This window comes from Anabas testudineus, chromosome 1, assembly GCF_900324465.2.
Source record: "Anabas testudineus chromosome 1, fAnaTes1.2, whole genome shotgun sequence".
In the NCBI taxonomy this organism is placed as follows: domain Eukaryota; kingdom Metazoa; phylum Chordata; class Actinopteri; order Anabantiformes; family Anabantidae; genus Anabas; species Anabas testudineus.
In genome coordinates, this window is record NC_046610.1 from 5,849,689 (window position 1) to 5,864,626 (window position 14,938).

The 14,938-nt window shown below is 40.3% G+C and overlaps 2 protein-coding genes across 2 annotated transcripts; both read left to right on the forward strand.

Moving 5' to 3' along the window:
- Positions 1–3,727: 3,727 nt before the first annotated feature.
- Positions 3,728–4,554, forward strand: LOC113161502 (GTP-binding protein Rhes-like). The gene has a single exon (XM_026359119.1). The coding sequence runs from the start codon at positions 3,769–3,771 to the stop codon at positions 4,402–4,404; it is 636 nt and encodes a 211-aa protein (XP_026214904.1). The 5' UTR covers positions 3,728–3,768; the 3' UTR covers positions 4,405–4,554.
- Positions 4,555–5,960: 1,406 nt separating this feature from the next.
- Positions 5,961–14,938, forward strand: LOC113161448 (protein NLRC3-like). Its single transcript, XM_033326259.1, has 10 exons — positions 5,961–6,309; positions 7,753–7,819; positions 8,521–8,646; positions 9,106–9,225; positions 10,142–12,037; positions 12,173–12,346; positions 12,578–12,751; positions 13,135–13,308; positions 14,077–14,123; positions 14,284–14,938. Exons 2-10 carry the CDS (start codon positions 7,758–7,760, stop codon positions 14,835–14,837), a joined length of 3,327 nt encoding a protein of 1,108 aa, XP_033182150.1. The 5' UTR covers positions 5,961–6,309; positions 7,753–7,757; the 3' UTR covers positions 14,838–14,938.

Here is a 14,938-nt window from a genome sequence, read left to right on the forward strand (position 1 = left end):
GAGGTTAACAGCAGAAAACTGTGTTCATGTTTCCAACTATTCCTCTAATACTGTTCATATGAGAAAGTTGAACCAGTGTCAACTTTCTCCCTGCATAAGGCTGCAGGGCGTGGCTGTGCTTCTCTACTCAGTGCAAATGTCGTGTGAATCCAGCCTTGGTTGCGTTTGTATTTTGTATTTTTGAGTTGCACGAACTGAATGTCCCACAGCACATCTGATCGAACATAAATGGACTGAAGAGCAGCAGCAAACAGAATATCAGAACTGAAAAGGTTGCTGAAATATTAATCATTGTTTGACAGTCATGTGTGGTGACATGAATAATTTAAGATTTTCTTATGCTATAAAATAAAAACAACTTATAGCTATGAATGAATACACACCAGCTTAATTCTCTGTGCCCTAGATCTGCCTGGTTGAAAACTATTGAAACCACTGCACTAGGTGCCAAATTCCTTGCCTTTAAAATGACATTTAAAGTGGCTTCAGTTTAATAACTCGTCCCTTTTATTCAAACGCGGTAACCATCTTGTTCTGATAAGAAAATCCATTGTCATGATTTTTGCAAACCCTGTTGTGTGTGGGAGAAGAAGAAAGAGTCTGAATCATGTCCCTCTGAGATTTCTCTGAGCCAAAACTGTACAGGAGAAAGGAAGGAGAGGGAGGTGACCTACTCCACTTTCTGTGTCCTTCTGCAGAGGAAACTCGATTCTCCCCTCTGTCGTTCTAATGTGTGTTAAACTTTACATGTGGGTTCAGAAGCAGACGCAGACAGGAGCAGACCAGCAAACACGCCTCGTGCTTCACTGCAGGATCCCTGAGTGTTACCATGGTAACAGATAATGGCAGGGACCGGGCTTGAGGAGGATGAATGTTTGAAGATGTAACAGAAACACATAGATCAATAATCTTAATAAACCTAATATTCAAACACGCACAGACCTAAAAATACAGTGTCTCAAGGAAAGCAGCTAACGTGGCCTGAAGACAAGGCAGGAAATGAAAGAGACGGGACATGAAGAGGAGAGATCTGCAGCAAAGAAAGGTTGTCATTGATGTGATGTGGCTTGGATGCATAAGAGAGGGGAGACTAATTCAAACAGATGGAGAGAAAGTGAAACTCTTCTTATTGATAGTGTCCATGATTAATAATCTCCAGTTGGTGGTTTTAAAGATGGAGCTTATTTCTATATTGCTTTTCAGCCTGAAAGCAATATGAACGTCTCTGTACATTTTAACTATGCTGTAGTTGTTGAGACAAATAAACTCAAAGCCACAAATGTCAAACTCTTGGTGGCGCTAAAGCAAAGGTCAGGGGATCATCAAAGTCATGATGATACAGTGCATCTTGGGGTGATTTGTAGCATCCAGTTGATATCAAGACACTTTATTCAAAGTTATGTGTTTATACCTGAAGGACGAGCCTCCTTACAGCCAATGGTGGGAAATCTATAAAATAACTTTTAGTCCTTTATGCATCTTCACCCGTCTGTAACTCACAACCTCTATCAGCATGTTAACAGATGAAACAAGTGCAAAAAGAAGGAACTCACACACCAAATACGTAGAACATGACACCTTGATTTTTAGTGATTCACTGCAGGTGTTTTGAGTTAAGAGGGAAGTTCTGGTGTTTCTAATAGCGTTAAATTACTAAATTAAATTCTTAGGGTGAACTTTGAACTCATTACTTCTGTTTATTTTTATTTCCAAATGGAGAACACACTTTATTGAGTTTTAGTTTGATAAAATGAGCTCTGTTAATACATTTACATGCTTCATGCCCACTTCATGTTCTTACATGTGCTCTGCTGCCATCTAGTGTAGATGATGTGATTTGATGTGAAGATGTTTCTACATAACAGTGTGCTTCCATTGTTGTGGAATGTGCAGCTTTGTTGTTTGTTTATCTTTCAAAACGACAAAATCCGGCCCATAAAGAAGAATTTCACTGATCTGCACAGAACCCTGACTTTAACTTTCAGTCCAACATGTGTCTGGTGAACTGAAAAGAGGGTTTATGGTGCAACATCAGCTGTGGACACTCTGGCTGAGTGGTGGCAAACGTCTCCTGTCAAGATCAAAAATCAGACGTTCAACTACTAAACATGTTTTTTGTGATGATCAGGTGTAAATTTAATAGTTGTTGAAAACTTCACCTGCTGAGAATCAGATGCTCTCTGTTAAATGTTAGGCCTCACATGTCACACAGTGTCATGTTAAGAACGTCACTGAACGTGTTGCAAACAGTGGTTCAGGTGAGTTTGTCAGCAGGTTTGGTCTTTTCTGTTTAATTTGTTCTTGTTCGCTTATAGTAAATATGAAAACCGACCTTCTTGAAGGGTACAGATAAGAGACAGAACAAACAAATTCACACACCAAAATGCGTGCACACACAGACAAATTATCACAGTCTGTGTTTACACACTGATAGGCTACGTCCAGCCAGACAAAGACAGACGGCAGCAGAGAGAGGGACACTTTAGTTGTGTCCTGTGACAAGTATGACGAGGGAAAAACATGGGAGGTTGTCTAAAATCTGCTCTTGATACTCATCTGCTGTGCTGTAAATATTTTTGACTAAGAGTTTCTCCAGAAATCGACGTAGGTGGGGTCCAGGGAATCATTAGGCTGCTGAAATTACCCAGAACTTTACATCATAAATGGATAAAAACATCTAAAAAACATCTGACCAAACTCGATTTCAGTGTTTATTTGTTTAATACAACAGTAAATGTGCAACACGTGTGCATGTGTTTGTAGCAAACATCAAATCTTTGTTGGAGGATTGAAAAGAAAGCTTCCATGACTCACACCTGGTGTAAATACGAGTGCACGTGTCAGTGTCTTGCTTGTGTGTGCATGAGTGATCATCTCTTTATGACTGCCAGGCTACAAGCTGGGAGTTCCTAGGAACACACTAACAAAAGCATGTGGGGATAATAGACCGGGAGAAAAGGCAATAAAGGAAATGCACCAAAAAGATGCAGCACAAAAGTGTGGTCACAAAATATGATGGGAAATCTGACTTCACCATAATTGCATGTAAATATGTTTCATTATGTACATGTTAAAGTCAAATAGTGTTTTTTTTTATCCACTACATTTAGTTGATTTTAGTTGATAGTTTTGGAATAAATGAATTAAACCTGTTATGCTCATTAAAAAGACTCTTACAAAGCACTTAAACAGCTATGTATAGTAGTTTTGTTCTTGCGCCCGTGTTGCTGCTGTCTTTTTGAATAAGTAAAGGAATATATTGCTGTAATATTGGTTAGAATTAGGTTATATAAGAGTCATTCTGCAGTTAATTTAGCTGCCAAAGCGTTTACCTTAGTTTGTATGAAGGTTATATACGTGTCTCTCCGCACCCATAGGACTAAATTATGTATTTGGTAAACAGCATTAACACCCTCTAATGATATTAGTATATATAAAAACAATATGATGTGGAAATTGATGTTCATATGATTTCTAACATGTTGTTGTTGAAGACTCAGGATAAACACACTCGTCCTTCCACTAAAAGCACATGAAGCTCATTTATGTGTATGCAGCCAAATCTCAGTGCGCTGCTCAGGCTCAACTTGACCTACCGCTCGTTTTGAGTCGTGCTTCACCTCATGTGACAGGTAGAGACGCAGAGAGGGATCTTATTGGTGGAGAGCCGCTGCGGGCAGCATATAAATACCCACCTGGAGCGCAGAGGCTGAGGCGTCACCACACACTTCACTTTATTCTCTGGAGGGAGCTACAGGTCACATCAGTATGCCTCAGTCCGGGCGTCCCAACGCGGTTCGGCTGGTGTTCCTGGGTGCGGCGGGGGTGGGAAAGAGCGCGCTCATCCACCGCTTCCTCCACGACCGCTTCGAGCACCAATACAAGCGCACGGTGGAGGAGCTTCACGTGCTGGAGTACGGCACTGCCGGATCGGAGAAGATGAGACTGGAGATCCTGGACACTAGCGGGAGCTACTCGTTCCCTGCCATGCGGGAGCTCTGCATCCGCCACAGCGACGCCTTCGCCCTGGTTTACGCAGCGGACGAGCCGGGCTCCTTCGAAGTGGTGCGCCGCCTCAGAGACGAGATTCTGGAGCTGAGAGACGGAAAGAGCGCGCACATCACGGTGGTCTGCAGCAAGTCAGACCTGATGGAGGCCGAAGGTCGGGAGCAGCTGGCTGGGGGGGCCATGGCCACAGTGGAGGGTGAGTGGGACGCCAATTTCGTGCAGGCGTCCGCGCGCACAGGTGAGAACACGGTCGGAGTTTTCCGCGCGCTCCTGCAACAGGTGGAGCTCCCGCCCGGACTGAGCCCCGCGGTGGGGAGGCGCAGAGACACGGTGCCCAGACCCGCAGTGAAGAGGAGACCAGCACTGAAGAAGCACAACAGCTGCATCCTGTCATAGAACACGTTCCCCGTCCGATGACGGACTCAGCAGCTGGACTGCTCGTGTCCAGGTGTTGCTGGTCATCACAGCTGATTTGTCCAGGTGGAAACGTATTACAGAGAGGATTTACTAGCTGTTGTTCATCAATATATGCACTTTATAAATGTATTCTGCACAGTGTTTTAGGTCAATAAAATATATATTTGAGACTTTTATTTGCAGTTTGTATTTTTCTTTTTATTTTCGGAAATCTGCATTTTTACTAATCAACATAATTTACAAAATATATTCATAATATATACACAGTATCAATGCATTAGCCTAATTATAAATGATCAAACGTTTGTGACTGTATTTCAATATGCAATGTATTAATAATGTATTATAATAATTATATTTAATTTTATTATTAAATAATATAAATATTTAATATTATGCATTGTGATATATATTGATGGATTTTCACTGTATGTAACTGTTTTACTAATATTGGTAACAGTGTTAATAAATGAGACAAGCATATGAGCTGCAGTACTTGCTAATGTATGATATAAAATTGTGTTTCCTGAGGGCTTTTGGTTTAAAACTGACCCAGTGTTGAGTCAATATATCCTCAATGGATGAAATTAACTCAGGACCAGTGGGTTTATGAATGTATTCATATACTACTACACATATACCTATTACATACAACTAGGTAATTTAGGAATATTTAGATGAGTCATAAAAATAGCTCCTCTCTTGTCTTGCACATAATCAAGCGGAACCACAGCCATAAACAAACCCACGGATCTCATGGTCTTCTTTGTTCATCTATCCTCTCCTCATCCACTTCCTCTTCTCTTATCCACATGTCAGTTCTATAAACTGCTACTGAGAACAGATACGACAGCCGTGGGCATGAAAACATCACTGGAGAGCTTCCTGGAGCACACAAAGGATAAAACAAAAGACGAGGCCCTTGAAATGTTCAAGTACTGCTGCTGCATAGATAGGACAAATGTCTGTTTCCTTTAATAAAAACTCATATTTTCTTTTTTTATGGCAAGTATGTTGCTGCACGATTAAAAATATTCTGCAGAACCACAGCCAAACATGAACCCACATTAAATACAGTAAATCACAATAGGTAAATTAAAATCCATCAAACATTGTTTACCTGTTAAAACTAGACAAGACAGAGATACACAAACAGTAGTTTGTAGTTAAGAGTATTTATGTATAAGCAGGGTACTCCAACAGTACCTCAATTTGACGCACTCAGTTCATTCTCTATGTGAATTGCTTTGAATTGACTACAAAGGTACTTATGCTCACTATAGGATTATAAATTATTTTATCCTCTTTAGTTACTATTAGATGACTTAATCTATAGTTAAGCAGTCGTGAGTTGTATCAGCGGTGGTGATGAGGCAAATACTGAGTCCTGGTGGAGTGTTTTCTGAAGTGGTGTGGGAACAGTCACCTGATCCAAAGTGTGACCATTAGTGAGGAAATGGTTGTGGACTTGAGGAAAATTAAAACTCACGTAACACCATCTCCATTTTGTCAGAGGAAGTAGGAGTAGTGGGGAAGGACACAAATACCTGGAGTTCACCTTGACCAGACTGAAACGCAACATGTGGCTATACTGTTCAAGATCTGTAATTGTTCGGTTTAATATTTAATTATGTTTTATAAATGAAGGGACATTTTAAGAAATGTATATGGTTAATATCAACTCATTACGGCACTTGTATGGCAGTTTGCCGAGGCGGTCAGTCGAGGTACAGTCAGCGAGCTGTTGTGTAACAGTCACGCGGATGAAGTTGTTAGTTAGAAGACGGGAGCTGAGCTAAGATGCGGAACTTTGTGAAGATTTTGATGGCGGAAAGTTCGGTCTCAAGTTTATTTTCGTCCCTGTGAGATAATGCGGCCAATGAGGTGCGTTTTGTTTTTGTGTTTTGTTTTGTATTTGAAGCTGTTAACTGTTAACATGAGGCCAAGATGTTTTAGTTTAAGTTCGTAATACTTGTAAATATGACATTTTATAGCTTTCAGTAATTGTTGTGCAATTTGTGTTGTTTACATTTTATTGTGCTATTCTATTTGTTTGTGTGTTTATACTCCTTAAGAAATGTGTTTCTATGTATGTATTTATGTGTCTTTTATTTACGGCATGCTGAAGTTCGTAAAATAAATGCCTGTGAACAAAGAACACTTTGTGTCCGTGATACCTTATGGGGGGTGACATTACTCACCAGAAGCGCATATCATTCACCGGACAGGACGCTGATTAGCCTCATTTGTTTTGTGAAACGTAACTATGCATCTATTTCTGTGCCCTAATTTCACTCTCACTCGCTTTGAGTTCACTCGTCTTCTCTTTGCTTGGATATTGAAGAGTAGAGAAGTAGAAGTTGCTGTTTATAATTTATCCATGCTGTCAGTAAACGCACCACTCTCAACAAGAGGGCGGTGGTCGAGCGAGCTAAACGGTGGATGAAGAGAGAGTGACGTTAGAGAGAACAGAGGAATAAATCAGAAATAAAAGTTAGTTTCTGACTGTTTCACATTCATTATGATGTAAATCTACAAGAAACACGACCATAGCTTTTTTTTTCCATTGAATGTATCTGATGCAGAAACACCTGTCTGCTGTGTGCAGGTGAGGTCAGACACCTGAGAGTGGATGCATGTAAGCTATTGTTCATGATGTAGATCACTGGCAAATCACCGAAAATATGAGTAATTTAGTGCTGCTAAACCACACATGCAAAAATTATTATTTTAAATGGATAGGACTTGTTTTGATGGGATAGACCTACAAATTCTGCCTTAATGTATTTTTGTCTGATAATTATTTTGCACAAAATAAGATCAGGATCTCGTAATTTTGAGATACTAATTTAAATTCTCTCAAAGCAGAGACCCAACAGGAGAAATTTGTTTCAGATATCTGCTCTGTAAGGTCGACTGTGTGAGCAGAACTGTGGTTGTTTAAGTGAAATTATCTTTTGTGTTGTGAGTTTGTTTGTGACCTGACTTTAATTCCAATAACAGTTGACCTTAACTACTATAGATCCATATTTACCTTTTCTTACTGCTTGCATCTGTGTATATATCATTACAGATGCAAGTAGTAAGTAGTATTTTAAAGTCAGCATAGGCTACATGCAGACTTTCCTAGACCATTACTGTAATACCTTGACTACAAGATTATACACTGATTCAAAATTTCTGCATAATGTTATGTTTAATTAATCAACTTGTACTAGAGTAAAGTTTAGATGATTAACCTCCTCTGTGTTTGGTTCATGGTTCTGAATTGTAGGATGATGAATTCTTTAATTACTTTTTGTGACAGCATTCTTCTCTGTCTACTAGGAGCTATGGAAGACCAGACTCTGCTGGACCTGAACTCAGCTGGACAACAACCCTCTGTTTCAAAGATGTAAGCTTTTACATTATCACCATTCAAATCATTATTCTTACAGATATTTTGTTAAATGTGTTTTAACAGGTGAGAACCTTTGTGTCCTTTAGGAGTGATAGGTCGAATGGCTCCAACATCAACTGTAATATGATGGTATTAGTAGGTTGTGTTTAATTATTTGTTCAGATAGGTTTTTATTAAACATGTTTCATGTTTATGTTATAATATCTGAAAACTGCTCAGTCAAACCTATTCTCTCTTTTTCTTTAACCACAGGCAACTTATTATTGATAGAATATTTTTCACACACACACTCTAACAAATGCTAACTGCTAACAAAGGCTAATCTTAACTCCACTGGGCTCCTGTGTTAAACCAACATTAGTCAGTCATGTGAAAAAATAAGTGAGTGAGAACAGCTGATCTCAGCTGGGGTCTGTTGCAGAAAGTGGGACAACTTCTGCAATCATACACCTACAGACGGTTCATGGACCCTGCAGATACCTGAACTTGTCTGTCCGAGTTCAGAGAGTCCTGGTCTAAAACACAGACCATCTCAGTACTTTTTACTCATGTCTGTGAGTTCTTCTTTACAACATCAGCTGTTGTTGAACCAGTGACACACAGACTGAAATCATTAAATTTATCTGTTCATGTTAAAGTTTCTATTGTCTCCAGAAGACTGAAAAGTAAATTTCCCTATCTGGGTTCTCTATCAGGAACTATGGGACACTAGACCCCTCTGAAACTGAACCTGCGCCTGAACCCAGCTCTTTGTCCATCAAAAGTGACCGGTCAGCTAGACACCCCATTGACTTTAAAGGGCAACCACACTCTGCCATAAGGTAAGCTGTATACAACATTATAATGTCAGAGGCTGATGTTTCAACAGACATTTCATTAAAGGTGTTTCTCCATCACTTCAACACTGAATTACATAGAAAGATTATCAGTGAGAACATCTGGACTGGGGTCTGTTATAGAAAGTGGTGCCCCAACATCAGCAATCATGTACCTACAGACACTTCGTGGACCCTGCAGACACCTTAACTTGTCTGTCTGAGTTGGGTAACAAGATCCTGGTCTAAAATACAAACTGAACCATCTCAGAACTTTTTACTCATGTCTGTAAGTGTCGACAATCGTATGTCAGTTATTCTTTACAACATTGCTGTTGTTGAACCAGTGACACGCAGACTAAAATCTTTTTATTTATCTGTTTATGTTAAACTCTATTGTCTCCAGAGATGTAGCCGAAGACTAAAAAGTAAATTTAGCTATCTGGACTCTTGTTCTCTGTCTAGGATCTATGGGAGACCAGACTCCTCTGAACCTGAACCTGAACCCAGCTCTGTGTCCATCAAAAGTGACTGTTCAGTGGAGCGCCCTATTAATTTTAAAGGGCAACAACAGTCTTCTGAAAGGTGAGCTGTAAACAACATTAATTAATTAATTAATTAATTAATGCCAGAGGCTGATGTTTCAACAGACATTTCATTAAGGTGTTTCTGATAAGCTCCTCCATCAGTTCAACATTGAATCACATAGCATAATTATCAGTGGAAACATCTGGACTCAGCTGGGGTCTTTTGCAGGAAGTGGTGCTAACTTACTGCAGCTTTTCTTCAACACAGTAAAATGAAGTAATATCACACGAGAGAGTGCTGTTGTACTGTATATCAGAAGTGAGCTCTCTCTCTGGTGTTTTATTACTCTTATGCAACAGTTCTACAAACATTCCTTTCATCTGTATGTTAAAAAAAGTTATGCTGCTCCATGAATTCCTCCTCTTGGTAGATGATCTCCAATAACTCTTTTGTGAACTTTCAGACCTGCAGGAGAAACGCATTATAAACCATCATCCTACGAGTCTGTTTAGTTTGTATAGAAGAAGCATTAAGAACACAAGATGTTTTCACAGAAGCATCCTTAAATAGGCCAGGACCTCACACACTTGATCATCATCACACTGAAACACCAGTCACATATTTTAGATGTGTAAGGAACGTACATAGACGTAAATAGACGCTTCTTTCTGACCCACAGTTTCCCTGGGACAGACAAACATCTCCTGCCCCTTCACTGATCCACTCTCATAGCGCTCACATTACCGTACTCATTGCAGATGAAGCGGAAAGAACCCGTTTGCAAAAAACTAAAAATCTGTTACTACCGGACCAAGACAGCCTATAGTATATAAATAATGATGTAAATATAATGTCTATTCACAACATTACAGTCAGGATAATACATCAGCATTTAACCATCTGCTTAGCTCTAGGGGCCTTAACTCTGTGTGGACAGACATTATGTGGCTAATTCTTCATGTTTCCTCCACAGGGTCGACCTGGATATGAAGGATGAAGAAGTCTTGGATGGTGTTCATTCAGGAACTGATGCTGCAGTTTGTCAGCGTAAACTTAAATCTAATCTGAAGAAGAAGTTCCAGTGTGTGTTTGAGGGGATTGCTAAAGCAGGAAACCCAACCCTTCTAAACCAGATCTACACAGAGCTCTACATCATAGAGGGAGGGACTGGAGAGGTCAATGATGAACATGAGGTCAGACAGATTGAAACAGCCTCCAGGAAACTAAAGAGACCACAAACAACAATCAGACATGAAGACATCTTTAAAGGCTCACCTGGAAGAGATGAACCAATCAGAACAGTGATGACAAAGGGAGTGGCTGGCATTGGGAAAACAGTCTTAACACAGAAGTTCACTCTGGACTGGGGTGAAGACAAAGCCAACCAGGACATACAGTTCATATTTCCATTGACTTTCAGAGAGCTGAATGTGCTGAAAGAGAAAAAGTTCAGCTTGGTGGAACTTGTTCATCACTTCTTTACTGAAACCAAAGAAGCAAGAATCTGCAGGTTTGAAGAGTTCCAGGTTGTGTTCATCTTGGACGGTCTGGATGAGTGTCGACTTCCTCTGGACTTCTACAACAATCAGATCCTGACTGATGTGACAGAGTCCACCTCAGTGGATGTGCTGCTGACAAACCTGATCAGGGGGAACCTGCTACCCTCTGCTCGCCTCTGGATAACCACACGACCTGCAGCAGCCAATCAGATCCCTCCTAAGTGTGTTGACATAGTGACAGAGGTCAGAGGGTTCACTGACCCACAGAAGGAGAAGTACTTCAGGAAGAGGTTCAGAGATGAGGAGCAGGCCAGAAGAATCATCTCCCACATCAAGACATCACAAAGCCTCCACATCATGTGTCACATCCCAGTCTTCTGCTGGATCACTGCTACAGTTCTGGAGGATGTGTTGAAAACCACAGAGGGAGGAGAGCTGCCCAAGACCCTGACTGAGATGTACATCTACTTCCTGGTGGTTCAGTTGAAACTGAAGAACATGAAGTATGATGGAGGAGCTGAGACAGATCCACACTGGAGTCCAGAGAGCAGGAAGATGATTGAGTCTCTGGGAAAACTGGCTTTTGAGCAGCTACAGAAAGGAAACCTGATCTTCTATGAATCAGACCTGACAGAGTGTGGTATCGATATCAGAGCAGCCTCAGTGTACTCAGGAGTGTTCACACAGATCTTTAAAGAGGAGAGAGGACTGTACCAGGACAAGGTGTTCTGCTTCGTCCATCTGAGTGTTCAGGAGTTTCTGGCTGCTCTTCATGTCCATCTGATGTTCACCAACTCTGGAGTCAATCTGTTGTCAAAACAACACCTAATATTAAAGTTGTCTAAATTTTTGCTACAAAAATCTAAACGTTTTTACCAGAGTGCTGTGGACAAGGCCTTACAGAGTCCAAATGGACACCTGGACTTGTTTCTCCGCTTTCTCCTCGGTCTTTCACTGCAGACCAATCAGACTCTCCTACGAGGTCTGATCACACAGACAAGAAGTAACTTCTGTCTCGTAAAAGGCTGGTTTAGAAAGACAGAAAGTGGATCAAAAATAAATCAGACAACAGTCCAGTACATAAAGAAGCAGATCAAAGAGACTCCCTCAGCAGAGAAAAGTATCAACCTGTTCCACTGTCTGGATGAACTGAATGATCGTTCTCTAGTGGAGGAGATCCAACAGTACCTGGACTCAGGAAGTATCTCCACATGTAAACTCTCTCCTGCTCAGTGGTCAGCTCTGCTCTTCATGTTGGTGTCATCAGGAAAAGACCTGGACGTGTTTGATCCATTTAAATACTCTTCAGACTTTTCAGAGGAGGATCTTCTGTTTGTGCTGGGAGTCGTCAAAGTTTCCAAGAAAGTTATGTAAGTGTAAAGAGAGTGGAATTAATTTATTAAATCCACAACTACTGTATTTCAATATATAATTTATTACTACTTGTATTACAACGTATGTCATTGTATCTTAACACAAATGTTGTCTTCTTATATGTTTTTCAGACTGAGTGGCTGTAACCTCTCAAAGAGAAGTTGTGAAGCTCTGTCCTCAGTTCTCAGCTCCCAGTCCTCTAGTCTGAGAGAACTGGACCTGAGTAACAACGACCTGCAGGATTCAGGAGTGAAGCTTCTGTCTGTTGAACTGAAGAGTCCAAACTGTAGACTGGAAACTCTCAGGTCAGATTAAGTTTCTGTTTTTATTAACTGGAGATTTTTAAAAAGTACAAAACTGCTGACATGAGTAAGACCCAAGAAGATTAAAATCTGAAGTTTCCCATCAATAGCGTATTATTACAATGTATAAAATGTTTGACTGATTTTACTGTATTTTATTTTGATCACAGTCAACATTAAAGGTGATTACAGTTTAACACAAATGTTGTCATCTTATACATCACTGTTTTTCAGACTGAGTGGCTGTAACCTCTCAGAGAGAAGCTGTGAAGCTCTGTCCTCAGTTCTCAGCTCCCAGTCCTCTAGTCTGAGAGAACTGGACCTGAGTAACAACGACCTGCAGGATTCAGGAGTGAAGCATCTGTCTGTTGGACTGAAGAGTCCAAACTGTAAAGTGGAAACTCTCAAGTGAGTAATTATTTAAGTAACTTTTTTTTCTAATTTTGGCAGTACTTTCTTTTTTTCTGTGATGTGTTTGTTCTTGTTGTTTTTGAGGTATAATGGCACATGAATAGCTTAGCTATTTGCAATTTCTTGGTTTTCTACATAAATTGGTCATAGAATGTTATCTGATCTTCATTGAAGTCACAAATATCAACCAACAGAATGTTTCTGAGATTGTATAGATAGATAGATAGATAGATAGATAGATAAAAGTTGTAATAATAGTTTTTCTTACCACTGTACATTACTACATTTGCCTCAAATATAAATAGTCCTATTTAATGATGGTGTCTATAAAAAAAAGTGCCACCGCCAAAGCTGCTGTGTGCTATTTTGTGTGTCTGCAGACTTTCAGGCTGTTTTATCACAGAGGAAGGCTGTGCTTCTCTGGCCTCAGCTCTGAGCTCCAACCCCTCCCATCTGAGAAAGCTGGACCTGAGCTACAATCATCCAGGAGACTCAGGAGTAAAGCTGCTGGGTGCTGGACTGAAGGATCCACAGTGGACTCTGGAGACTCTCAGGTATGGAGAGTTGTGCTGCAGCCAGAGACAGCGTTAATAATAATGTTAATAATTTAATCAATTAAACTATGAATTAATCAATAATACATAGCAGCTAGATAGTGTAGTGGTAAGACCATGAAGGAGACTGGGGTTCAAATACCAAATGAGTAAATGTAAATGTAAGATGAGAACATGAGATATAACTGTCTGTAAATGTACTGTAGTCCTCTGTGGTACCTGGTTACTCCACTAAGCTGCAACTTTCTGATTAATTAGACAAATTCATTAGAGGAGAAGAGAACAGAGGAGCTCAGTGCATCAGTAGAGGTCCCCCAGCAAACTAAGTCTATAGCAGCATAAATAAGAGATGGTTCAGTCACCTGATCCAGCTTCTAACTAAAAGCTTCATCAAAAAGGAAAGTTTTGAGTGTAGTTTTAAAATTAGAGATGATGTACTTGTACACAGAGTACATGTATGTTGAGCTGAGCTCCTTTCATTTACTCTCCAGTTTCCTGCTTCCTGTGGTGTCACATTAGTTTTGCTGGTGACAGAGTGAGACTGAAAGCAGGTGTCTGACACCAAAACTGACATGTAATAGAGAATTTACATATTTTTTCCATGTTTCCTCCCTGCTCCATTGAGTTCTGTGATAAAGACAAAAATTTTCCTGTTTGCTGAATGTCCATCTCTACAGAATCAGTAAACAGTGTGTATGAGAGCTGGTTAATGTCTATGTTTACATACTGAAAGAGAATGTGCTGCTCTGACCCCGCTCCTCCTTTCAGGGTGGAGCCTTGTGGAGACCGTTGTTTGAGACCAGGTCTGAGGACGTGTAAGTGTGTTTTTAATGAGATTAATGAAAACAAAGCAGCAACATTCAACCATATTCAAACTGTCACTTCACTCATTCAAATCACTGATGTCACAAAGTCTCATCAAACTGATGATAGATTAATAACTGCAGCTGGATTGTGTCTTGTTCTCTCCATCAGATTTCTGTCAACTCACAATCGACACAAACACAGTGAACAAAAACCTACAACTGTCTGACAACAACAGGAAGGTGACTTGGGTGAAGGAGGATCAGTCATATCCTGATCATCCAGACAGATTTGATCATTCACATTACCTACTGTGTAGTAATGTTCTGACTGGTCGCTCTTACTGGGAGGTTGAGTGGAATAAAGGAGTTGATCTATCTGTGTGTTATGGAAGAATCAACAGGAAAGCAGGTAAATTTGACGGAGACTATTGGTTTGGAGGAAACGATCATTCCTGGGGTCTGATCTGCTCGAGTGACAGTGGTTACCATGTCAGACACAATAAAAGACAATCTCATCTCTCCTCTGTGTCCTCCTCTGCTGACTCTCATAGAGCAGCAGTGTTTGTGGATTATCCTGCTGGCACTCTGTCCTTCTACAGAGTCTCCTCTGATAAACTGATCCACCTCTACACCTTCAACACCACATTCACTGAACCTCTTTATGCTGGGTTTTCTGTCTGGTCTGACTGGTCTGGTGGCTTTGTGTCTCTGTGTACACTGTAGTACTGACAGTGTAACATAATTCCGTCTATTTCACTCACACACTCAGATTTATTCAAGATTCAAAGATTCAAAAAAACTTTATTAATCCCAGAGGAAAATTG

Bases quoted from the DNA above. Each gene is read 5' to 3' on its own strand.
- LOC113161502 (XM_026359119.1), top strand. From the start codon at position 3,769: ATGCCTCAGTCCGGGCGTCCCAACGCGGTTCGGCTGGTGTTCCTGGGT.
- LOC113161448 (XM_033326259.1), top strand. From the start codon at position 7,758: ATGGAAGACCAGACTCTGCTGGACCTGAACTCAGCTGGACAACAACCC. The intron at 7,820-8,520 runs GTAAGCTTTTAC...GTTCTCTATCAG, and splicing joins CAACCCTCTGTTTCAAAGAT to GAACTATGGGACACTAGACC. The intron at 12,752-13,134 runs GTGAGTAATTAT...GTGTGTCTGCAG, and splicing joins TGTAAAGTGGAAACTCTCAA to ACTTTCAGGCTGTTTTATCA.